Source organism: Aspergillus affinis, assembly GCF_023601865.1.
Source record: "Aspergillus affinis strain CMG 70 chromosome Unknown NODE_47_length_219368_cov_88_841667, whole genome shotgun sequence".
Taxonomy (NCBI): domain Eukaryota; kingdom Fungi; phylum Ascomycota; class Eurotiomycetes; order Eurotiales; family Aspergillaceae; genus Aspergillus; species Aspergillus affinis.
This window is the reverse complement of record NW_026515828.1, coordinates 51,677-75,005: the sequence shown is the minus strand read 5'-3', so window position 1 is coordinate 75,005 and position 23,329 is coordinate 51,677. Positions and strand designations below refer to the sequence as shown.

General features: G+C 48.5%; 11 protein-coding genes across 11 annotated transcripts; 5 read left to right on the top strand and 6 right to left on the bottom strand.

Moving 5' to 3' along the window:
- Positions 1 to 1,515: 1,515 nt before the first annotated feature.
- On the top strand, positions 1,516 to 3,195 carry KD926_007708 (GIY-YIG nuclease family protein; the record flags this gene model as incomplete). The annotated part of the gene is made up of 1 exon (XM_053100586.1): positions 1,516 to 3,195. One exon carries the CDS (start codon positions 1,516 to 1,518, stop codon positions 3,193 to 3,195), a length of 1,680 nt encoding a protein of 559 aa, XP_052955746.1.
- Positions 3,196 to 3,709: 514 nt separating this feature from the next.
- KD926_007707 (uncharacterized protein) lies at positions 3,710 to 4,913 on the bottom strand (the record flags this gene model as incomplete). The annotated part of the gene is made up of 2 exons (XM_053100585.1): positions 3,710 to 4,521; positions 4,625 to 4,913. The coding sequence occupies 2 exons, from the start codon at positions 4,911 to 4,913 to the stop codon at positions 3,710 to 3,712; spliced, it is 1,101 nt and encodes a 366-aa protein (XP_052955745.1).
- Positions 4,914 to 5,315: 402 nt separating this feature from the next.
- On the bottom strand, positions 5,316 to 6,212 carry KD926_007706 (MFS general substrate transporter; the record flags this gene model as incomplete). Its single annotated transcript, XM_053100584.1, has 1 exon — positions 5,316 to 6,212. The coding sequence occupies one exon, from the start codon at positions 6,210 to 6,212 to the stop codon at positions 5,316 to 5,318; it is 897 nt and encodes a 298-aa protein (XP_052955744.1).
- A 1,203-nt stretch (positions 6,213 to 7,415) lies between these two features.
- On the bottom strand, positions 7,416 to 8,235 carry KD926_007705 (isochorismatase family cysteine hydrolase; the record flags this gene model as incomplete). The annotated part of the gene is made up of 4 exons (XM_053100583.1): positions 7,416 to 7,530; positions 7,601 to 7,621; positions 7,696 to 7,815; positions 7,883 to 8,235. 4 exons carry the CDS (start codon positions 8,233 to 8,235, stop codon positions 7,416 to 7,418), a joined length of 609 nt encoding a protein of 202 aa, XP_052955743.1.
- A 1,765-nt stretch (positions 8,236 to 10,000) lies between these two features.
- KD926_007704 (putative C6 transcription factor) lies at positions 10,001 to 13,671 on the top strand (the record flags this gene model as incomplete). The annotated part of the gene is made up of 8 exons (XM_053100582.1): positions 10,001 to 10,036; positions 10,113 to 10,643; positions 11,412 to 11,510; positions 11,575 to 11,687; positions 11,753 to 11,832; positions 11,883 to 12,541; positions 12,607 to 13,355; positions 13,416 to 13,671. 8 exons carry the CDS (start codon positions 10,001 to 10,003, stop codon positions 13,669 to 13,671), a joined length of 2,523 nt encoding a protein of 840 aa, XP_052955742.1.
- A 2,090-nt stretch (positions 13,672 to 15,761) lies between these two features.
- KD926_007703 (ankyrin repeat domain-containing protein) lies at positions 15,762 to 16,208 on the top strand (the record flags this gene model as incomplete). The annotated part of the gene is made up of 1 exon (XM_053100581.1): positions 15,762 to 16,208. One exon carries the CDS (start codon positions 15,762 to 15,764, stop codon positions 16,206 to 16,208), a length of 447 nt encoding a protein of 148 aa, XP_052955741.1.
- Positions 16,209 to 16,765: 557 nt separating this feature from the next.
- Positions 16,766 to 17,419, bottom strand: KD926_007702 (uncharacterized protein; the record flags this gene model as incomplete). Its single annotated transcript, XM_053100580.1, has 1 exon — positions 16,766 to 17,419. The coding sequence occupies one exon, from the start codon at positions 17,417 to 17,419 to the stop codon at positions 16,766 to 16,768; it is 654 nt and encodes a 217-aa protein (XP_052955740.1).
- Positions 17,420 to 17,465: 46 nt separating this feature from the next.
- KD926_007701 (ankyrin repeat domain-containing protein) lies at positions 17,466 to 18,098 on the top strand (the record flags this gene model as incomplete). Its single annotated transcript, XM_053100579.1, has 2 exons — positions 17,466 to 17,724; positions 17,770 to 18,098. 2 exons carry the CDS (start codon positions 17,466 to 17,468, stop codon positions 18,096 to 18,098), a joined length of 588 nt encoding a protein of 195 aa, XP_052955739.1.
- Positions 18,099 to 19,319: 1,221 nt separating this feature from the next.
- Positions 19,320 to 20,148, bottom strand: med7 (mediator complex subunit MED7; the record flags this gene model as incomplete). Its single annotated transcript, XM_053100577.1, has 2 exons — positions 19,320 to 19,832; positions 19,888 to 20,148. 2 exons carry the CDS (start codon positions 20,146 to 20,148, stop codon positions 19,320 to 19,322), a joined length of 774 nt encoding a protein of 257 aa, XP_052955738.1.
- A 320-nt stretch (positions 20,149 to 20,468) lies between these two features.
- KD926_007699 (phosphatase PAP2 family protein) lies at positions 20,469 to 21,588 on the top strand (the record flags this gene model as incomplete). The annotated part of the gene is made up of 4 exons (XM_053100576.1): positions 20,469 to 20,615; positions 20,672 to 20,765; positions 20,815 to 21,154; positions 21,207 to 21,588. 4 exons carry the CDS (start codon positions 20,469 to 20,471, stop codon positions 21,586 to 21,588), a joined length of 963 nt encoding a protein of 320 aa, XP_052955737.1.
- Positions 21,589 to 21,717: 129 nt separating this feature from the next.
- On the bottom strand, positions 21,718 to 23,083 carry KD926_007698 (NAD(P)/FAD-dependent oxidoreductase; the record flags this gene model as incomplete). Its single annotated transcript, XM_053100575.1, has 2 exons — positions 21,718 to 21,938; positions 21,991 to 23,083. The coding sequence occupies 2 exons, from the start codon at positions 23,081 to 23,083 to the stop codon at positions 21,718 to 21,720; spliced, it is 1,314 nt and encodes a 437-aa protein (XP_052955736.1).
- Positions 23,084 to 23,329: the final 246 nt, after the last annotated feature.

Here is a 23,329-nt window from a genome sequence, read left to right as displayed (position 1 = left end):
TTGTACTCCGTATCATAAAGATCCAAAAATATTCAGTAGGGAGCGTGGACAGGGATCTTTAGGCGTAGATTAACAAGTAAATGCATGGCTGGAATTATTTGAAAAATTGAATGGGACAGACGAACAACTTTTGGAACGTGCTGGGTGTTAAAAACACTTATATGGGCTACGGCGGCGGCGGTAAATCAAGGATCGCCGAAGCAGGCCGGGCAAAAAAAATAACAAAAAGATGGTCCCAACGAGGGTCGAACTCGCGACCTTGGCGTTATTAGCACCACGCTCTAACCGACTGAGCTATAGGACCCGCTTGTACGAGAAACCGTTTAAATTAGTGCATTTTTACCCTGATGTCTATGGTAGAATAACGCGTTAACTGTCTTCTCTAGTCCAGATGCTTCATCTCTCTTCGTTCTATCCTGTACACCATCCTTCCTATCCCTTCGCTGAAGCCATTTCATCCCATCTTATCATCATATTCAAATATCTAATCTAGAATAAGTGGATACGCAATCCTACCGAGTCTCGATAGCAGATACCCCGGTTCGGAGATAAATAATCAGTCCGTCCCTAGTTAGTCACATTGCCGCAGTCAACTTGCGTGGGTAGTGCTCACCTCCCATGTCAACTTACCATCCTCCTGACCCGCTACATACCACCAGCCACACTCGCAGGCAGGCTCATGACTGATAATTGGACGCTCCGCATTAGCGCCGTGTGCCATACCCATCCTGGAGACCGTTGCATCAAGTTCCAGGCACCGGCGCGATCAATAGGGCGTCATAGTACCTTTTTCCACCGACTAAGCCTCCCTTTCCCCTCGTGGGACATGCTGTCCTGCGCTTGGCACGAGGGGCCTACGACCTCAGGACACGGGTAGACGGGTCTTGTGTTGAGCATGGTACTGTTTCTTCTGCAACCATCTCACCACGACCGATCAACTGTCCCCGGTAATTCTGCAGGCTGATTCAGCTCCTGCTGTGGAAAGCACAAGTTCAAGTAACTTATTGCCCAGCAATAATGACTCGACAGGAATTTCTGTTCATCTCTGCTGGACACTTGCACGGCATGTTGTTGCGCGCGGCTGTGCGGGGGCTGAAGTGATCCCCGTCGCGCTTGCAAGGGTCTGGATGAATGCGAAACCTCGAGGCAGGCTACGACATATCACCCCGGTCTAGGTGGTGGTAGCTTAGAAGACTTGGGGAGTACTGGCGGGTAAGCCGGTCTATATATGGGTGGCTAGAAACCGCGTGGTTTCTGGTTTTTTTTTTGTTTTTTTTTTTTTTATTTGATTCTTGCTCAAGTGTTGTTCGCCCTGCGATTTGCCTGTTGGTTTGTACAGGCTTTTTTTCTTATTTTGTCTTGTCCTCTCTTATATACGCCTGATTGGTTTTATTTTGATTCATATCGAGTATATTTTGTTTGCCCTGTTGTGGAATAATTGAATCTTTGTTCCGACTGTTTCTTTTTTCCTACTATTCGCTTTTGCTCTGTTGGATATTTTATCATCACTTCCAGATGGCGCAAACTTGTTCTTCCGGCACATCAACCACATTACGAGGCTTGGTAGATGATGCCCCAAAGAGGCCCCTGACTCCTCAGGCCATAGAAATCGAGGATGACGCCTCCGACAAATCAACGGATGACACCCCCAGCGACGAGCCTCGCAATCACTCCCCACCGATCCAAATCAACTCCAGAACGATCGAAATCGTTGATTTAGTTGAGACCAGTCCGTTCTTGTCGGACAGGAATCAAATGGATTGTCAGGAAACAGACGCCAACACTGACACCGTGCGCTATGTCCACCAAGAGATGGAGATAGACCAGGAGGAACTATTGGTGGTTGAACATCATTCACATGCACAAGATCACTCGCGACAAATATATAACGAAGAAACAACCGAAATCCCAACTCGAGTTCAGGAAAACAAGTCCGCCTCCAGCCGCAAATCTTCCACCAACCCAGAAACACCGCGCCGGAGCCCGGTGGCCACGAAAAACAGCCCATCCCCAATGCTGAACAGCACCTGGGAGACGGTTACTAGCATGAGCGAACGCATCAAACGAGGGCTTTCTGCAGACGAAAAGAAAAATGTCGGACATGCATACCTGCTTGAAGATCACCGTGAGAAAACAGGGCGTTTTAAGATTGGAAGCTCTCAAACAGCCAGAATAAGACAACGTGTGGCTAACCAGGTTCGTGACTGCAATCTTGAGGGTTGGACAGCCAAATCCTTCCCCCAGTTTCCACTCCGTGAGTACGTACGCCTGGAAAAGATCGCACAGAAAGAGTTATACTTCATGAATGAGCGGTTTAGGTGTGACTCTTGCAAAACGGACCATACGGAATATTTTCGGGGAGAAAAGGAGATTGCCCGTGAGACTCTTGAGTTCTGGGCACAGTGGCTCGAGCGCTGCAAACCATATGATAGCGACGGTGAACTTCTACCATTCTGGGTCAGACGGCTTGACATGTTGAAGGATAAGAACTACTACGACAACTACTTTCAATGCCTGGATTCGAACTGCGAAAGAGATCCTGGTCTTGAGGCGTGTCGCGGATGCCTTCGAGCAGGCTGGAAAGCCTGGACTGAAGCAGAGATTGAATCAGAAGACCCAGAGCTAGAAGATCCAGAATTGGAAGAAGCAACAAGAAAAGCACCCGAGCAGGCTTTGCCGATGTCATTGCCACTCTTCAACTTTATCTGCATCCTGGCTGTCATATCATTTATCATGGAATGTATCCCTGTGATTGGAAATATTGTCCACCCAAATGGCATCCGGAAAATCCAGTCCTTACTGATTCTCTGTCTTTGGGTCTACAAAGAGATGACAGGCCCTACACCTGAAGCTTCGGCCGCTAAATCCAACCAGGAACCCTCAGAAGGACTTGCAAAGACACCAAGGAAGCAGTCAACAGTGACAGTAACTGTAAGAACGGCGCCCGCGAAGCTACTGAATGCTTCCAGACATGTCGAGCTACCAGGAAACACACCAGTCCGCATGTCAGCACGAGGGCAGATTCCGGACACTGAGCCCATTATGAAAACTTATAATCGAGGATCAAGGGAGTCTGCAACAGATGAGTCACCGTCAAAAGCAGCGCTCGCAAGGAAGCAGAATAATCGGCTCGACCGAAGAAGTATCGAACAGGCTCTCGAAAGGACGTTTACCCTACCCTCTACGCCGGCGTAATATTCAAATTCTTCGAATCTCGATGGTCTAAGGAGATGGTACTTGAAAGAATGTTCTTATTAGGTTGATGCTACAATGCGCTTTTCGTATAACGGGGATTGAATGTCCAGGCCACGCGGCCCTAGGAGGCATAGGATTGAACCTCAGACAACTACGCCCAAAGCTTCCCCCTATTTGTGCAATTTCATTTCAAATTCTTCCGTGAGATGTTTCTTGGCTTCTTTTAGCTCAGTAGATATGCCCCTTTTTGGGCCTTGCTTTCTTGGATCAGGAATCGTGTACCTATTTTGTTGTATCCTCGATGCTTCTAGTTTTACTAAATGGAATATGCTGTATGTGATTATCTTCGGGTGATTCTTTGGAATTATTGATTATCGTTGTATTAAGCTTTTGTGAATGCTATTGTACATGAGACATTCTGTTCCAACAAGCATCGTATCGAGAAGCGTATCTCAAACATCTTATCGTCCAGGTAGACCGAATGTCAGACTATTTCTTTTCCTAGCATAACATATTACTCCCCAATCAAATTCGACAACTTCTTCTTCCACTCAGCCAGAGTTCTAGCACTTTCTTCCACTTCAGCACGCGAACGCTCCAACTCCACCTCAAGCTCTCTATTTCGCGCCTTCAAACCCTTAGTCTCCTCCACAGCCGCCTCTCGACTCGCCAAATCCGTCTTCAGCTTCTGCACCTCCTCCCGCAATACACGCACCTGCGAGCCACTCGCGCGCGTCAACTCGATTTCATTCCGCCGGATCCTCACCTCCTGCCGTAGCTGCGCCATTTCATTCTCTAGGTCCGCGATCCGTCGCTGCGCCAGAGGCACGCTTTCTAGCTCGCGATAGAGAACCCACAGCGCGGACTCGACTTGTGGCGAGAGCGTGTCGAACCGCGACTTACGTCTGCTTGCGTCGGTCGACTTTTCTTTCTCCCTAGATGTATCTATTTGTTGACCTTTGCTACTTTCCCTAGTATTACTCGTCGCTTCGATATTCTCAATGCGGACATTCTCCTCACGCGCTGGAACAGCTGCGGCAGGAATAGAAGCAGGGGTTGACGGCCTCAACACAGGCGATTGAGGCGGTGTTAACACCGGTGGGGTAACGTGCCATCCGCGATGCACGCAAACGGGACAATACCATTGACGAGGGGGAACAGGGCCCGGCTGCGCTCGTGGTTGCTGCGATGACACGAAGTAGCCGTCTTCTGGCTTGCACGCCTCATGATACACTCGAGGACAAGTCTCGCAGGGATCTAGGTCTCCCTGAGTTTTTCCTTCTTGGTGACATTCGAAGCAGCGCAGATCATGCGGTGCTCCTGCTTCTGTGATGTGAGGGGAAAATTAGTTATTTTGATCAAGGAACTAGTCAACTAGTTGTTTGGATGGAAAGACTTTGGTGGCCTGGGATGGATGGGGATGCTTTACTTCGCCAAGCTTTGTATCGTGCTAGGATTGCGGATGTGGATTCCACGAGGCCACTACCGGTTGGAGTTGGTGTTTGTGTGGAGGATGTGGGCTGTGGATTTTTAGTCGAGGCTACCTCGGGATGAATTGAGGATTCATTATTGCTGGTGTCGTTGTTATTCTCCGTAGCTGGATGAGTTGGATGGTCGGCCGTGCCACGGACCCGCTTGCGACGGGTACTGGCCGCGGTGGTGATTTGTGGCGAGGTCCGACGCCGTTTGGATCTTGATGATCCTGTGGGAGTGATCATGGGTTTGTGATGGGGATTGTTTTTCTTTTTCAAATTGAATGGTAGATGGATGGGGCGGGGACTCAAGTCTTAATTCTGTAAGATCTTCGAAGGGGGAGATGGGGTGATGTTGTTGCGCTCGTGCGGCAGCAGGAAAACAAAATTCACCAATTTTGGCTGCTGACAAATTTAGATTGGCCGACTCGGACAACCAGACACATCCATACATCGACACGATTGATTGATGTCCTTTATTCCTAGCCTCCTAGTTCTAATAACGAGTAAGGCTCGATAAATTGAATTCTCTATTCCAGCTCACAATTTAAATATCACATATCTCCTGGATCACAGAATGAGCAAAACTGGCGAGAGCAGAGAGCCAGAGGAACTAGAGAAGCCGGCAACAGAAAGAAACAGAAACCTTCAGACCGTAACACGCAAGCGAAGCCCTGTCTTTGCTACCCTACAAGCCACAGCAAGCAGCGCACCCAGCATGATCACGTCAGCCGCAAAAGCCTGCGCACCAATATAACTCCCCCCTTCCTGTTGGATCAAAGCCCCCTCAATCGCAGGCCCAGTTAATGTAGCAAAGCCTACCACGCTCAGAATCATCCCCAACCGGGTCCCAGTGCGGCGTGGATCCTGAGTCATAGTTGTCGCGGTGGCCGGGAACAGCGATTGTGCAGCACCTCCAACGACACCATAAAAAACAGTGAACACATACAGCCCCGCGACAGAGGAGACAGCCATCCAAGCAAAGATCAGAACTGCAGACGCAATACTGATCGGAATGAGTATGTTCAAGCGTCCTGTGATACGGTCGCCGATTATACTGGGCACGATGCGCCCGATAACCCCCACACCGTTCAGGACCAGGATGAGATCCAGTGTGCTGGACATGCCCAGGCGATCGCGCGCAAAGGTACCCAGGTAGAAGAAGGCGAAGTATAGGCCCCAGAAATTCAAGAACATGGAGATGGTAAAAAACACAAAGGGTCTTTCCTTGAAAGCTGCCCAGTCGATGATCGTAGACTTGGTCTGCGCCTGATCTGGTTGTTGCTGTTCCTGTGCCGTACACGGTGGATATAAAACCAAGCCCGGAATCTGCGTCACCAACATCACCAGCCCAGCGGCACGTACCGTCCACCCAAACCCTATATCATGAACATACAGCAACCGATCGATCAACATAGGATAAACCAATCCTCCCGTCGCCGCCCCCGCAGCCGCCAAACCCACCGCCACGACTCGATGGCGCATAAAGTACGACGACATGACAGATAGCCCAGGGCTGAAGGTGAGTCCATTCCCAAGGCCCATGCAAACGGCCTGCGCAAGGAAGATTTGTTAGTAGATTCGACACAGCGAGGGCATGAAGAAGCCAGGTAATTGTAAAAACACGCCTGAAGCGTAGACGATGCGGAAGTATCCAGCCTGGGTCTGTGGCCCGGCCGGCGAATACGCCCATGAAGAACAAAAGCGAGGTCTGTACGCTTCCGATCCAGGATATGTTCGATGCGGATTCGGAAAGCGTGGAGGTGTACAGTTGCTGGAAGATCGAGAAGCTATTGTTTACGCCCCAGCTGTTGAAAAAGGTGAAGTGCATGCAGAGGACTTGAGTCCATGCTTCGAGGCCGCCGTCTGGTGGAGGAGGAGTTGAATTGGCTGGTAGTGTGTTATCGGTCGGTGCTGTGGGCTTGTGGAATTGAGATTACTATTCGTTTTATTTTTTGGATTGATGCATTTTCGCTGTAGAGGGGATGAATGTGTATGTTTGTCACGGGCACAATAGGCTATAGGACGAGGAGGATGTTGAATCCAGACGAAGAGGATAATCATGTGTTCTGTAAACAACACCCTTGTATTAGTTGAATTGATAGAAAAACACATCAATAATAAGAAGATATACCTTGAAATATATACCAAACAATGCGAAGTTGGTTAGGGTTAGCAACATCGAGGAAGATAGAGAGAAGGAATCGAGGTGGTTGAGGCAAATTTGTCAGCACATCATTTTTTCGATGGCTGATCACCGGCACGGGGGCAATCCGGCACAACAGAATCGGTACTGAGTGATCGATTTATTGCCGGAGAGTCGGCAGTATGATATTGATATTACCCAATAAATGTAACGATTTACCTTCTAATTTAAGAGATTTGGATATATTCTCGATTTTGAAGAGGTTATCATTCTATGGTGTGTGTATGAAGAAGCCGGATTACAAATTGAGCGGGCCATCCACCCCTAAATTGACCATGAGTTGCGCACAAACACTAGTTATGTGGATGCCATCTTTTTGAGGGTTGATGGAAAGAGATTTTACAGATAGAAATACAAAGAAGGGTGAAGAGAATAACTAAATACCGCATTGGCAAGCTAGGACGTATTCCAACGGGTACCTACTGTACATCTAGCTACGGTGATACAGTGATTGAGCTGGAATACAGTTATTGATGTCCATTGTCTAATTCCCACCATACGAAAAACATTATCTAAATCTTGCCAGTTACCTCCTGAGACTCTCACAGGCTTTCAATCCACTCATTTACAGTGAGCACTCTCTGCGAAAACAAAGGCCACACCAGATCGACCGCTGCGTTTGTCAGCTCCTTGGACCACCCCGCAGTGGCGTCCTTTCTAAAAGTCTTGGTTAGCGAGGATATTACGTTCAAAAAACCGTGAAAGAAGGGATTGGACTCAGTCTTACAGGAGAGTAATGTTGTAGCCACTAGAATTAAACACGACTGTTGTTAGCCCTAGTAATATAACGAACCGATCCTTAGGAAATATCTGAATACTGACAGTTCAAATGCATCTCGAGCGGTAGCCTCAAGACAGGTATTCGCTGTCAAGCCAGCGAAAACAAGATTTGTGATCTCGCGCTGCCGAAGTTGGAAATCGAGATCGGTATGCTGGAACGAGCTGATTCCCAGTCAATCATTCGGTCCACGTACCCTCTTTCGTTCATTTTTTCCCTCCAGCAACATACCTGCTATTCCAATGCCGACTGACTACAACATCCCCATTCTCTGGATCTGGTTGCATTCCTTCATATATTTCAGCCCCGAACGATCCCTCTTTGAAAAACTGCAGTCTCTGTTGTTTGACGTTATTGGGCGTCATGTGTTTCCAGTCAAAGAAGCTGTTCTCGGAGCATGTCTGGTGAAGCCCATAGAAAATGGGAATTTTGTGGAAACGTGCAGCCCTTACTAGCTCTTTGATATGTTTGACGGTTTGCCTGTCATGGAGATCTTTTAGTAGGGGCGTCAATTTGCCATCTGGATGCAGGAAGTCGTTGTACGGATCCACAAGGACGATGGCGGTTTTGATGGGGCCTGGCATTTTGAGAGGACTAGATTTTTCTTAGGATAATGGATTCAAATGAAATGATTATACTAAGTGGTTTTTGGGACAGGGTGCGCACTTTCAGGATTAAATAAACCATGATTCCTTGACTGTCATACACTATACCTTGCTGACCAATCTGCCAGCTGGTGTGCTGACCAATTTTGAATTGGGGTCCTTGACCTCGGCTAAGACTGCCTCCCCGCCCAAACATGGCCGTGTGATTACAAATTTTGGCCCTCCTTTTTCTCGTAACTAGTTAGTTATCGAGAAGAGAATGATTATCAATCGCTTCCGAACAGCCCGGCACTCCACTTGGGACCAATTCACGTTGTTTCATGGGTTCAGTGTACAGCCCCCAGGATTTTGGTGAGCGAATTTGTCAGTGTTATGTGGCAGGTACTCCCTTATGGCAAGCACATGCCAGGTGGTGATGCACCGATGGCGAGCCTGGATTGCCCATGTCTGACGATGTCTAGTCTTTGGTCTTTGGAGGCATCGAGGAAGTGGAAACTAGCCCACTATACATGGATGAGCCGGGTTCCAACTATAGGATAGAGATGAGAAGACGTCGAATCGGTCGGGCTTGCGACGAATGTCGTCGGAAAAAGAGCAAGTGCGACGGCGGGCAGCCGTGTACTGCATGTGCTCTCTATGAAGATAGCGGTATGTTTTTCTTTCATCATCCTAATACCCATGCTAAACTCAGGCTTATTTTTATATCTGGGTAGTGTGTACATACGATAGGCCATCTAACCGCGGCCGCGGGGTTAATTTCGTCTTCCACCAAACCCTCGAGCGTCGATTACACGGTGAATGAGTGCCAGGGGCCCTGTGAGGTGGCGACAGGCAGATTCTGCTGGTTCGCTTCATATAAAGCGCTGGCTTTGCCGTTGATGATATTCTACGAGTCTTTTGCCTTGGTATAAGATTTCTCTAGGAAATAGGGCTGTTGGAACAATATTGTCAACCAGGCCAGAGAGGTGGAGTATCCTGACCTAATCCACATACCGCAAAGCACCTTGCTTGGCCTAGACTTGGCCTACCATTCCAAATGGCATACCAAGGAGTCAGGAATGCATAGGTGTAAACAAGTGGAACTATAAATAGCTAGGCAGATTGTAGTTTAGAAATGACACTTCACTTTTACCCACCGAGCATATACCTACATTCAGTTAAACCGATAGGATATCTGCTTAGGGAAATGACCAAGTCTACCGACAAGGGCTTTCTATAACAATAGTAAATTATAAAACTTTATTACATTCTTGAGTGTAATATTCATGGAATTTAATCGTTAGTTAACTTCATCTAAAGTCAATAACAGGTTGCTACTAAATAAAAAGTCCATTCTGATGATAAATTATAGATATCGTAGACAATCCCTAGCAGTTCCATGACTGATTATTGGGTAGATTCTAGGGATGTATTTAAGAGCTTCCAAATTCAGTATTCTTCTGGGGTTCAGATCAGCATAAACATAGCAGCCTTGTCTATCGTAGCGATTGGTAAGCGACGCGCATCCTGGATCCTTGGCGCTGGCGGAGTTCCGCCCTCTGCGGAGTCACCATGTCCAACTATCCTGTTATCGACCTACAGTAGGCGTGTAGTCGTCACCAACGCTGCTGCCTGGAAGCGTACAGTGCAGGTTAAATAAATCGGTCATTCTCCCATTCTATTTGACAACAAGTTTCATGCTCGAGACTGTTGTTACCTCTCAATTGGAAAAGAAACTAAGCTCGAATCATATCATATCCTCAAAATGACCATCATAACTATCGATATAGTTTCTGACATTGTTTGCGTGGTCCGTTTTCTCTGACAGTCGTCTTCTAACTTACCCTGCCTCCTGCAGATAAGCTAATAAGCAAAAGTGGTGTTTCATCGGCAAACGGCGCCTCGATAAAGCCATCCAACTACATAAAAAGACCTACCCAGGTGGTAGCTCCGACAACTTCGTTATTACTTGGCGGCCTTACTACCTACAGCAAGAACCGTCTCCACATAGCGTGGAAAAGAAGATTCTCGCGGATAAAAAGCTTGCGCATATGACGCCCGAGCAGCGGACGGGTCTCATGAACCGAATGGAGCAAATCGGACGTGCCGTTGGGATTCGACTTAATCATGATGGAAAGATCGGGGGAACAAGAGATGCGCATCGGTTGTTGTTACTGAGCCAGATTGAGAATCAGAAGAAGAGTCAAGAGGGTCAGCTGCAGGATGCAATGGCGGAGAAGCTTTTCCAGGCGCATCATGAGTTGGCAAAGGATATCTCAGACCGCGAGGTGCTGCGGGAAATTGGGCAGGGGGTGCTTGGGTTAGATATTGCGGAAGTTGATGCTTGGTTGGATGACGAGGAGAATGGGAAGCAAGTGGATGATGAGGCGCAGAGGAATCGCGAGTTGGTGAGTTCGGGGGTGCCAGTGTTTTTGATACAGGGAGAGGAGTATCGTGTGGATGGAGCACAGGATATAGAGGATTTTTTGGATATATTTGTTAAAATTAGAGAGACTATTTAGTGTTCTGAAGGCGATTTAGCTCAAAGAAAGAACACTAGGAGACCGTTTCCAAGTTAGGGCCAACTTTGAATCTATCTGGGAGGTTTGCATATGAGGAGGATATAACAAATCGGCCGAGTCGTGCGTCTGTAGTAAAAACTGTTAGTTAAGAGAAGATTGCAGAAGACTAGAGAATGCGTAGCCCTAAGATGTAGACCTGTACAATATAGATTGGTCAGAAGCTTAGATGGAGTGCACCTGCTACTATGGCGATCGGGGTAAAAGAATCGAATGCTTGTTCCTTATTTCTAGACAGGGGCCCTCCAACAGCAAAGCCCATTGATCACCTTTAAGAAGAGCTCACAAATGAGCAATTCTCCACTGCATTTGCCAGGGCTTCATAAGGGTATAACTGAGTCATCGCAGTTATGCAGCGCAGTGCTCGGAAGGCAAATGGCTGTGTTTCCGCTTACTCAGCCGATCGCCACGCTCTTCCCCAGTTTTTTGCCTTTTTTGCTCTTTTAGTCAGCGGCCCTCGGTCACATCTTCGCAATCGTCATTCCCCCCCCAAGAAGCTGCTGCCCGCCACTGAGCTGAATATCGTGATTTCTTAACTATAGCTGGCCTGTTGCCCCGATGATAAACTGAGCTACGGTGGAGAGAGACTGCTTCCAGATGTACCCGTCTCCAACCTCGGCCGATAGGTCGGAGGATGACGCAGGGCCGTTCAAGAAGCGCACTGCGAGAGCCTGCGATTCATGCTACAAGCGAAAGGTACGATCGCGCACTCGAATGCTTCTGCTCTGTCTACGCTCTGTCTGTGCTAATTTGTATATAGATTAAATGTGACGCTGCGGTACCGCAATGTAACTGGTGTAGCCACCATAATATTCCTTGTACGTTTGATCGGGTGGTCCGGAGGAAAAGGAAAGATAAGCACAATGCAAACAAGTAAGGGATAACATGTTGTCAGATCGAAATCGATTAAACATATATACTGACCCACAGTCATCTAGCCCACAAAAACCAGACCGCTTGGCGGAGCGCATCGAGAGGATAGAGAAACTATTAACGGACAGCTTATTGCGAGAAAATAGTATGTTGCCCATGCGCACTACTGGGGACAAGATAACTAACCTTGCATAGCTCCCCGTGAACAGCCAGCGAGCTCTGTTCCTGGCAGTTCCCCCCAATTATCTCTGCCTACTACTACCCCATCCCCGGGCAATCCGTCTGTCTCCTCCTCTGTACCTCTTCATTTCGCTGGACGAGAGTTCGGTGTGGTCAGTCTTATCACTGGAATCCCGTTCTTACTACCAGAAGGACGGCAATGGGTTGAGTCGCGGACTGGCCAGAAGATTTCCTTCGATAAGCTTAGTCCGTCGAAGCCGCCGTGGGAGAAGCAACGGGCGCTAAGTTCCAACGCACTGTTGATGAGCCCGCAGTCTCACAATGTTTTCGAGCTTCCCGATCGCCAAGTCGTGGAGCACCGGTTCGATGCGTATCGGTGGTCTTTGATGCAGCGAGTATTCCCAGTTCTGGACTGCGTCTTGTTTATAGACACTATCAGTGCGGCGTATCGGAGTGAATACTTAAGTGGTCACTCTGCGCCAGCGAGTGTGCGGGCCTGTGTGTTTGCTTTTCTTGCTTTCTCGACCTTCATTCAAAATCCTTGCTTCAACCCCCAGGGCAAGGAGTTACCATCTGTTGACGGAGAGGAAAATATTCTGAAGGTACAGCATCTTCTACCGCAAATCTTGCAGGAACCTACTTCCAGAGAGGGGTTAGAGGCGCTCACTATGATGGTAAGTCTATCTGTACCATATGACGTACACCCTTACGCAACGCAAATACTAAATACCTACTCTAGGCACTCTGTGAATTAGTGGCAGGAAACCTACAATCAGCCAACTACTATGGCTCTTTGGCGGCTCGAATGATCTTTATGCTCGGCTGTCATGCGCCCCCGTGCCCACAAACTGCCCTAGGGCAACTGAATGATACCAAGGCCCGCGTTCAACACCAATTGCGGAATATATTCTGGGTGTGCTACACCATTGAGAAAGACGTGTGTCTTCGGACCGGTCAACCCCAACTATTCACAGACGAGAACTGCGACCTCACACTGCCGTACGGCTACGTTGAAAAGCTGTACAGCAGTATGGAATACCACCATCACTCCATGGAGATTCCCGAAAGTCCAATTTTCCCCGTCGACCTACGCCTAAGTATCATCAAATCCCGAACTTACAGCGCCTTATACTCCTTCAAATCCCTCAAAAAGACCGATGCCGAACTCCTGAAGGAAATCCGCGAACTGGACGACGAGCTCGAACGCTGGCGTATGTCCGTTCCTCAAGAGTGGCGGCCAACGCTATCCTTCTCTCATGAGACCCCCGATCCAAATGTTAGCATGCATTCTGTCATGCTCCGCTTGAATTACCACCTCTGCATGACTATTATCCACCAGGCTAGCAGCCGTTGCATGTCCTGGGGAAACCTTCAAGGCGGGATGATGGACGGCGTTAGTTCAAGTCTGGCACTCTCCATTGAAGCTAGCCGTTCGACGTTGTTATATCTAGAAGCAGCAGAGCACGTCCTTGTCGACGGTATTTTCTGGTAAACCATTCCTTGATAATAATCCCTCTTAATCATTCACTAAGCTCACTATCTTTATAGGACATTAATTTTCTATCCCATGTCCGCCGTCCTCGCTATATTTTGCAACATCTTACAAAACCCCTCAGACCCGCAGGCGACCAAAGATCTGGGCCTTCTCAAAACCTCAACCGGCATGATGGAGCGTATGATCATGAAACGGTCGTATTCGTTTACCGAGATCGTGAATATAAAAATGGTGGCTGATTTCGTGATCGAGCTGTATCGACTTGCGAATTGTGCTATCGAGAAGGCGTGGAATGAGCAGTCTGCTTGATTACATTTACTCCTTCATTCTCATTGGTATATACTAGACAGATTGGCTTAGATTAGATTAGATTGTGTACATGGTATGGCGATATGGTATGCTGTTACTGGTTATTTGCCTAGATGTATAAACGGAATTGGCGAAGCTCGGGACATATATACATGATTTATCCTTGTATTTAGTCTATCAAACCTGACGGGCTCGGTATGTAAGTTTGACTTTCTATCTGAGCAATAAAGTTAGATTCTTGTTTATGTGGCCTATTTTCGTCTTCCTCCGTTCATCAGCAGATCCTCGTCGTTTATTCCCGGCGATAGCGTAGTGGTGACGAATTCATTCGGCCTACTAGAGCAGCACCAGTACCTTATAAGCTTGGAAGTAGACAAGTAGCATAAGAATCAAGATCCAGCTTTTCCCACTGAAAGCATGCCAAGATTCTATGTCTTGAATGTTAGCCTTATGATCAGAATACATTTGATGAGATTATAATCTCGCATAGATATTTAGAAACAAACCGCTATCCTTTGGGAACTACTGTTCGTGTCTAAGTTTCTCATGGTGCGTGGATGTCCGTGCACAGAATAATCGCCACACGTAGCACAGACTCACAGTTCATGCGAGCAAACCCCCGTCTGTTTCAAGTGAACGTCCAGGTTTTTTGATTCACTGGATGCCTGTCATGGCCAGCCTCAATGACCCAACTCGTACGAGTTTCTCGCCTATGTCTCAAAGCCAATCATTTCTTGCCCTATCATGCAACCACTCTGATAAGAAATTTTAATAAGAACCAAGTGCATGTACTCCATGCATTATCTGTGCGCATGACCTACATAGCCAGATTGGATACAAAGCTCGAATACTGAGCCAGAATACCATAGCACCGAGGTGCAGATGATGCTGTTTTCTGCAGGGTCAGCGATAGATTCACCAAGACCTGGACAGTGTTTACTTAGGCTATCGTCGCACCTGACTCCATGCGGGCGTCTCTGTCGGCATATGCAGGAACAGATATTGATGGCTGTCACAGAGAACCATTGAACTAGATACCCTGCAGCAAGGAGGGAGCATGAGAAACCGTACAAACCATCTTACGAGCTGCGGCTTCTACATGCCGACTATATTCACTTAGCGTACAACATGGAAACACGCCCAGCTGATCAGTTGCATAGCCTATCCTGATCTCTATAGACGTACATGCTAGGAGCAGTATCGAGAATTAGAATCAATTGGAAATATACCAGCGAACAGGTGATGATTATTGGCCCATCCATTTATTTTTGTTAGGTTAACATCCTGGACTCAGACATGTTATTAACTTGACCTAGGAAGTATTTCCAGGTAGTTGGAGTATCTTGGACACCCTCATCTATCAATGGAGCGTATGGGCAAATGAGATAATATTAAATTAGATAATAAGACAACAGTGTTCTCTGGAAATTCAACAGTCTAGATTCGTCCCTCTGTAGCACGTATCAAATGAAATAAAATCAAGGTGAACTAGACTAAAGAGTAATTGTTCTTGCCGGAGTTATGTCTATTGCTTGTAGAAGATTTAGATAACGATGAGCTTCTTCTGACTGACTATTGGATGCTTTTTTTAAAATCCTCAAAGCATTTCGGAGCCACAATTGCCTACTACCAAGGTCCAGAGCAACGCCAACAACATAGGGTCCATTATCGAGTTCCCCTAAGAATACGCCGATTATCCAATGAACCCAAATTCTCCTCAGCCAAGCCCTGCTACCACCTTTTAAGGTTCCATAATGTACGGATCCATACACCGGAACCATTTTCCAGTCAAACTTCCTTCTTAAAGTTGAAAAATGAAAATCTGTCTTTCATAGCCAACTCCTGAACGCAAAAATGCCCGTTATCTTATGTCCGTGGGAAGAGCCTGTCCTGGTCGCCGCAGTGAATGGCCAGACAGCGGAAGTAGGAGAGGACTTGGATAAGTGCCAGAATGTGGACTCTCGCGATCTGAGTACGGACGAACGGCGTTAGCTTGGGCCGCTGAGTGCGGACACGAAGATGTTGTGCGGCTGGCCCTGGACTGGAAGGCCAATGTGAACGCGTTGGATCTTTAGGGTCGTTCGCCGCTGATGCAGGCTGCGTCTAATGGACACGGTGGTGTGGTCAGGCGTTTGTTAGCGGCCGGTGCAAAAGTTGACGCTCGAGATACGTCTGGTCAGACGGCGCTGATCTTAGCTTCAAAAGTGGGATCGGACGCAGCTGTTGGATGTTTACTGGGAGCAGGAGCCGACCCCGACGTTCAAGACTGGCGTGATGGGAGGACTGCGTTGTCCCGGGCGGCGGAGAAGGGCCATGAAGGGACGGTCGAGATCTTGCTGAATGGGAATGCTGCGGTAGATTTGGTGGATAAATGTCACCGAACTCCGATGGCGTGGGCTGCGATGAAGGGTCATACAAGTGTGGTCAAGCTTTACCTACGATGGAATGCCAGTACCACCACAGAAGATGACGACTACGACCGTACGCCATTCATGTGGGCGATCAAAAGGGCCATGAGGATGTTATTGAGGTTTTGAAGGGCATTTCACCCCCGGAGATCAACTACGGGCTGCCTTTAGGCCCCGAGCCAACGCCTTCCGAGAGACTCAATGAGTTGCAGGAGCTGTTTAGAACCATCAAGCCGGACTTCGACTGGAGGAAAAACCAAGGTGGCGAGCTCCTGCTATGAACCATCGAGAACGACCGGGAGGAGGGCGCCGAATTTCTCATACAGCAAGGTGTAAACGTGAATGCCCTGGACGACAACGAAATGACACCACTTTCTAATGCGACACATAAGAGACTATCATCTGTGGCTAAACTTCTGCCGCAAAAAGACAACGTTGACCTGGACCACGTGGATCAATCAATCAATCAATCAATCAAAATTCTATTAACCTGGTGGAGCCTATCTATTGAAACGACAGGCTATGCAGGCGCTTCGCCGAATGAAGCAGAATCTCGAGCCCGTACGCCATATAAACCCAATACAGTAGACAAAAGAGATCAAAAAGTAACACAACTAAACCGGCTGCCATACGCCTGCCGCGTGCCTACTGCGCCCCTAGGCGCTGTTCTCTCCTTCCACTCCGTTCTATTTGTAGTATTCCTGCATGTGCGCATCGTATAGCCAGTTGAGACTCACTGGCCCTTGGTGTTCTGTGTAACCATTGTCTTCCTCGTTTAGATCGAGTCCCTCTAGGAGGGTGCTGGGTTCCGGGACCTCCTCGTCCTCGTCGTTAAACGTGGCGAATCGGAACTGCTGTAGGAGGCCTGTTGGTTGCATGAAATCGGCGACGTAGCGTATCGCCTGCGGGTGGTTCATGACTGCGTCGTAGTCCTGTATACGCCCACGCAGTCCCTCGATAGAGTCGAGGCGTTCCATCATTATTCTCCGACTGGCGAGGTGCAGCGAGCACTCCATAAGGACGTGTTTAGGCGTTTGAGAGCCTAATTCACACCCGCAGCGGTCGGAGTCGACCTGCTTTATCTTGAAGAGGGAATGCCTCAATCCGATCCTCATAGTGCGCATCTGGATGATTATAGAGGTCTGGGGCTTGCTCAGGCCCTCGTACATCCTTAAGACCTTCTTATTCGGCTTCGGAATCAGCCGCGTGGTAGGCTTTCCAACCCGTTGTCGCTCCCACCACTTCGCCCACTGCGCCTGGATTCTCCGGCGGACGTCAGTTTTGGCTGCAGCTGCGAGCCTCGTGATGGACCACGTGGATAAGTGCAATCGAACACCCATTTCATGAGCTGCAGAAAGCGGAGACATTGAGATAGCCAGCCTTCTCATGGAGAGGAACGTCAAACTCGAACTCCCGGATGAAACCGGAATGACCCCCCTTTTATGGGCAGCTGTCTGGGAACATGAAGAGATCGCATCTATGTTATTAGAGCGAGGGGTTGACCCCAATTGTGATAACGAGAACTTGCGTACACCACTCTCATTTGCAGCTGAAAACGGGCAGAACTCGTTGGTGTCTCTTCTTCTGGAAAAGGGCGCCTTGCCGAATAAAGGTGCAGAAGAATCACCCCTGATATATGCTGTGAGTGAGGATAATATTGCACTGGCTGAGTTGCTACTTGAAAAATGAGCGGATCCGTACTCCGATGATTATAGCATCGTTGAGCTTCCCCCGTTAGTACTCGCAGCATCCCATGGGAATGAAGAGATGATGAATCTGTTCCTCAAACGAGATGCCGACTCGGACAAAGTCAAGAAAGATTATATTTGGATGGCTCTAGTTGAGGCTTGCAGGGAAGGAAAAGATGGCGTGGTGAAGTTACTACTTGATCAACGTCCATTCGATGGCCTGGAGGGAGATAATGTGGATGATGGACCGTTTTATTATGCGAAACTTTGGGGACATGGCGAGATTGTCGAGCTATCACGGCCGTACTGTCCCCACTATGAGTCTGAATGAGGTTGGAATGAAGCTAGAATGTTGTTTGCCTATTGCGGAACATGGACAGGTCTTTATCAATGGCCCCAGGGAAATGACAAATCATAATGCCTAGTTAGTATCGCCTCCACATGAATTGTTCAATGCAACGAGGCACGCTACATGTTATTATCTATCTTATGCTGTGATTTAATTGCACAAGTCATGGTGAACGTTAAGTCATTCTGGCTTTGAGCATAAACAAAGTTCATCTGCTTCAAAATTGGAGAGGCCCCCTGCTATAGAGTTCCTGAAGCCGCGACAGGGTTTGAGCAAGAGAATGAGCTAGCAGAGGAACAAGAAACCAAGAGTGGGAGCGAGGATATCGGCGAGTTGAAGATGAACCAATTAGCAATATAAAATGCAATTATGGGCCTTGAAGTTTTAATGGAAAGATGAGTCTGTCTCCACGCGCTACCGAGCATCGCATTTTACGTTTACAGGCTACGATATTGAGTTTTGAAAATATGTTCTCATTTTTGTAACTAACTTCAAAGGTTGAGCCCTAAACCAGCAGGATGGTTAGCAACGAATCCACAATCGAATCATCGCGGCAATAAACAAAAAGCATAGAAGCTCTCAATTTCAGAAAAATGCGAATGAAGGATGCGTAGAGTTGTAATCGAAGGCACTTTTTGTGCTTCAGATGGGGTTGAAACAAAGATAAAACGCAAATCATCATTTGAGAGATGAGATACCAGGAAGGAAAAGGTTGAGCTTACCAATACGAAGTAATATCAGGGAAAATTTGGCGAATGGAGAACTCCTCGAACTAACACTGGCGGTCCTCGGACATCATCAAGTCCTGCACGACCAGCGCGGTCGTTGTTCGAGGGTTGAAGGGATGTCAACAGGGGAAGTTTCTGCAGGAGAAAATTGGGCGGGATTTTAAAGCTCCCGGCGTTAGTGCGACACGTGACTGCATACGGAGGAACGGATGTTCCGGGGCGCCGTGTTAAGCTGGGATCTCCGTGCTTGATCACCTTAACTTCCCAAGGAAAAATTTGGAAATTAATACCTCGTGGGAAAATATTGAGTCGCTGTGGTCAGGTATACCAGTTCGGAGAGAGTGGTCGCTCAATCCCTCCTGTAGAGCGAGCTGACACAAATATGGCGCCCCGAGATCGAGGTGGTTAAAAGGAAGCAGTGACAAGCATGCCAGGAAGTGAGGTTGAGTAGGTCGTAAAGCATGAATTGAGGACTTCAATTTTGCTCGTCCAAGAGCTTCCAAACCAAGGCTGAATCTTCCGCACTTTCTTTGTTCGATTCGGGAGTTTTCTGGTTATTCTCGTCGGTCTCCGTCGCGCCAACATTGGCACCCTCTTTCTCCAACTGGTCTAGGGTTTCGGTAATTTCGGCCTTTAACTTGTCCATTTGCTGGATTTCCTCTCGCGTCCGACTCAATTGTTCCTCCATCATCAGAATGAGCGATTCCCGCGCTTGATGGGGACGGTATAAATTCAGAAGGTGGTGGGCGTTGATAAATAAGTTGCGCAAATCCTCCACCTTGGGCTGGAATTGTTCCGGATCGACCGCCAGGATACCAACGAATTCGAGGAAGTTCAAGAGGAGGGATTTGCTGATTCGGAGGAGATAGTGCGCGTGGTTTAACGGCCGAGGCTGTGATCCCGGTTCGCGATCGGTCTCGGTGGACGAGGGTTCCGGGTAGAGTTGGTCAATGCCCTGAGATTTCAAAGAGGAGAGGTTTGTGGAAATCTAAAATAGGGTTGTGAGCGACAATTCTATCCGCGACGATATCTCACGGACTCACGCTTTGCAGTTCTCCAAAAACACTGTATTCTCCCGAGGTAGGTATCTCCGGCGGTGCCAGGTAACGAAGCTCTGATGGGAGTTCAAGCGCTCGCAATTCAGAAGGCGACCACTTTTTCTTCGTAGGCTTCCCGTCATCTCCTTTAGAGGCCTCTTTCTTAATCTCCTCGAACTTCTTGATATTGTCGGGCGTGAAGTGTTTCCATAAAGGAGGCGGCGGGGCAAAAGCCGTGTTTAGAGCGCGAGTTTGCCCTTCGGCCATGTTCGCGTGATGATTTTGATCCAGGTGATCAGGAGGCGGGGGGTTTTCCTGGAGAAAGAACAAGGCGCCAAGGGAAGGACGACAGGCTGAGGGTGGAAGGACAGTGGAAGAAAGAAAGACGAGCGTCATGCGGAGATTCGGGCGGACAAGGCGTGGCCCGTGCGGCGACTCTTCACCCGGCGGTTGTCCTTTGCCCTTCCGTCAGCCTCGCTCTCCTCTCCCTCACTCATCCTCTCTCTCGCTTGATTCCTGCTTCAATCACCCCCAATGGAGAGTTGATCTCTCCTGTTTTTCTTTTCGATTTTGAATTCTCTGTGGAAATGTCACGCAATGGAATGGCTGCTGGGTCAGCCACTCCTCGCCCAAATCACTCCGGAGTCCCCGGGGCTTTTTCTCGCTTCTATCAGCGATCTTTCCCTGTGATTGACTACTTTGCGCTGTGTTTTGTGATCGCCAGTTGGGTCTTAGTTAGTCTTCCTCCTTTTCGGCGCGGAAACGTTGATGTACTAACCACTTCATACAGATCCAGCTATTTGTGACCCCATTCCATCGGCTGTTTTCGCTCGACAACAAATCTATTCGATACCCCTTTGCGGTCGTGGAGCGAGTCTCCGTGGGTGAGTAGCTGCTCTGGCGGGATAAATGGGCTCTACTTACGACTATTAGTCTGGTCAATCGTCTATGCCGGTCTTATTCCCTTCCTGATTCTCATGCTTTGGGTTTCCATGTTCCGTCCGAATCGCCATAAAGTCCAGGTGACCCTGCTTGGGTTCTTTGTCGCCGTGATGCTCACCTCTCTTCTTACGGATATCATCAAGAATGCGGTGGGAAGACCTCGACCGGACCTGATCTCGCGCTGCATTCCGAAGAAGGGGACACCCCAGGACACTCTGCTTGATTGGACTGTATGCACACAACAGAATCAACACATCCTGCAGGAGGGATGGCGAAGTTTTCCAAGTGGTCACAGCAGCTTTTCTTTTGCCGGGCTCGGATATTTGTCCTTGTAAGAGTTCTTTCCGTATCAGTGTTGTTTTACTCCTAACTGGTTTGCGCAGCTTCATCTCCGGCCAAATGCACGTCTTCCGACCGCGGACCGACCTGTGCCGCTGTCTCATAGCGCTTACGCCGCTACTCTGTGCTCTGATGGTGGCCATTTCCCGTCTTGATGATTATAGACATGATGTTTACGACGTGACTTCTGGATCCGTTTTGGGTATTTTCGTTGCTTTCTTTTCATACCGTCGTTACTATCCCGCGCTGCGATCCCCGATTTGCGACATCCCTCACGAGAAAGACGACCTGGTTGGCCCGGATGGTTTCGCCAAGCTTCCGGGCGACGAGGAGCAGCAATTACAAGGCTCTGGGCTTCTCTCCCGTCGCTGGGAATCAGAGGAGTCTTATCAAATGGGTGATTCTGCGTCCCCCCGGGAACAGTAGATTGGTAGATACGTTGGTGTTATGTTTTCGCTTTCTTATACCGTTGATACCCGATCATATCGTTTGGTTTTTGTATTTTGTCTTGCGATGCATTTGAACATTGTTTATTGTGTCTATATACCGTCATATTTACAACTTGGAAATATCTCTCTGTTTGACATTCGTCCATTCCTTAACATCGTGGAAGTCCATCACCTTGTTGGGACCTCCGAATCTTCCAAGGGTGTCCCTCCAGTCCCTTTTGGATGCAAGCTCCGGGTTCCACTTGATCAATTTATGGACCTTTTCAGGAATCTTGTCCTCCAAGGCGTCGACAATAATATTGCCAATAGAAGGAAGATATTTGAAACCTAGAATGCAACGGTCAGTACATCAAACTCGATAGGTCTGGTTATTGCATACCTCGTCCAGAAGCTCCGCAACCGAGAATCAAAGAAGGATGATCGGGGTGACGGTCGATCAAGAACTCTCGGTTGGCAGTGTCGGCGCACCAGCAGATTCTAGCAAAACTGAACGGACGGTCGGCTAGCTGGGGCAGGGTTTCTGAAAGAAGGGCCCTGACTCTTGCCTCGGACCCCAGAGGTACCTGAGTTTTCTCAAAAGGGATGCTCTGCATATCACCGTCGGAGGATTCGGTCATGTTGGTGTATCCAGGATGCTCATCGCAGATTTTGATCTCTCCGCGCTCCTCGTCGGGCTCGAAGAAGAACCCTTTCTCAATGTTGAAGATGACCGGGATATTCTTGTACATCGCTCGTTCTTCAGGCTTCAATTGGATATGTACCAGCGTCCACGCGGTCGGTCGCAACTGTTTCTTGAAATCTAAGAACTGTCCTGCGCTGGCGCCCGCGCAGAGAACAGTCTGCTCTGCTCGCCAGATCTTGCCATCGGCCGTCACGGCCCCCTTCACATCGTTGTTCTCGAAAATCAGTGTGATGACCTTTCCCTCCGGGGATCCGGCAACGAACTTCACGCCCAGTCGCTGCGCCTCCCGAACTGCTGCGACGAGAGCATTCCGTGCGTGCGCCCAACCCGCACCCGAACGAATGTGATATCCTTTCCAACCGGGGAAATCCCCTTTCAATACCTGAGGTGCCAATTCGCGAAATTGCTCTGGCTTAGATACCTCGACCACATCCGGCTCTTCATCCGGCCTTACACGTACACCCAGGCGATCTAGTCCTGCCGGGGTACTGGCGGACATCAACAGTCCGGTATCGTGATAGTAGGGCTGGAAGAGTGGGTCGTTTTTCCAACCCTCGAATGCCTGTTCGGCTAAAATCTCATTTATCTCGATCTCATCTTTGCGGTTACTGTACTGTCCGGACGAAATGATTTTGTTGACATCGTTTCCCGCCGAGATGGCGGATGGGACAGGATAGGGGTCAAGGACAGTCACATTTGTGTATCCTCTCCGAGCCAAATGGAGGGCAGTAGACGCTCCCCATGTTCCTGCGCCGATGACCAAAATCGATGACGACTTGGTGACTGCCATGGTGGTAATGCAATCAAATCCGTCTAGAAATATTTGAAGGCCAGCGAAGGAGCAGAATTCTTTTATAGCTAGATTGTTGGGCAGCAAGCATACCCTGGATCGATGAGAAGAGAAGTGTGTCGAGACAACCAGTTCACAATCTTTATATGACGCAGCAGGAATCCGAGGGGTGGAGGGCGGAGGAAGGTCCACGCGATGGCCGAATGAGGAGCTGCTAGGCTACTTATCGTGCTATTATTTACTTAC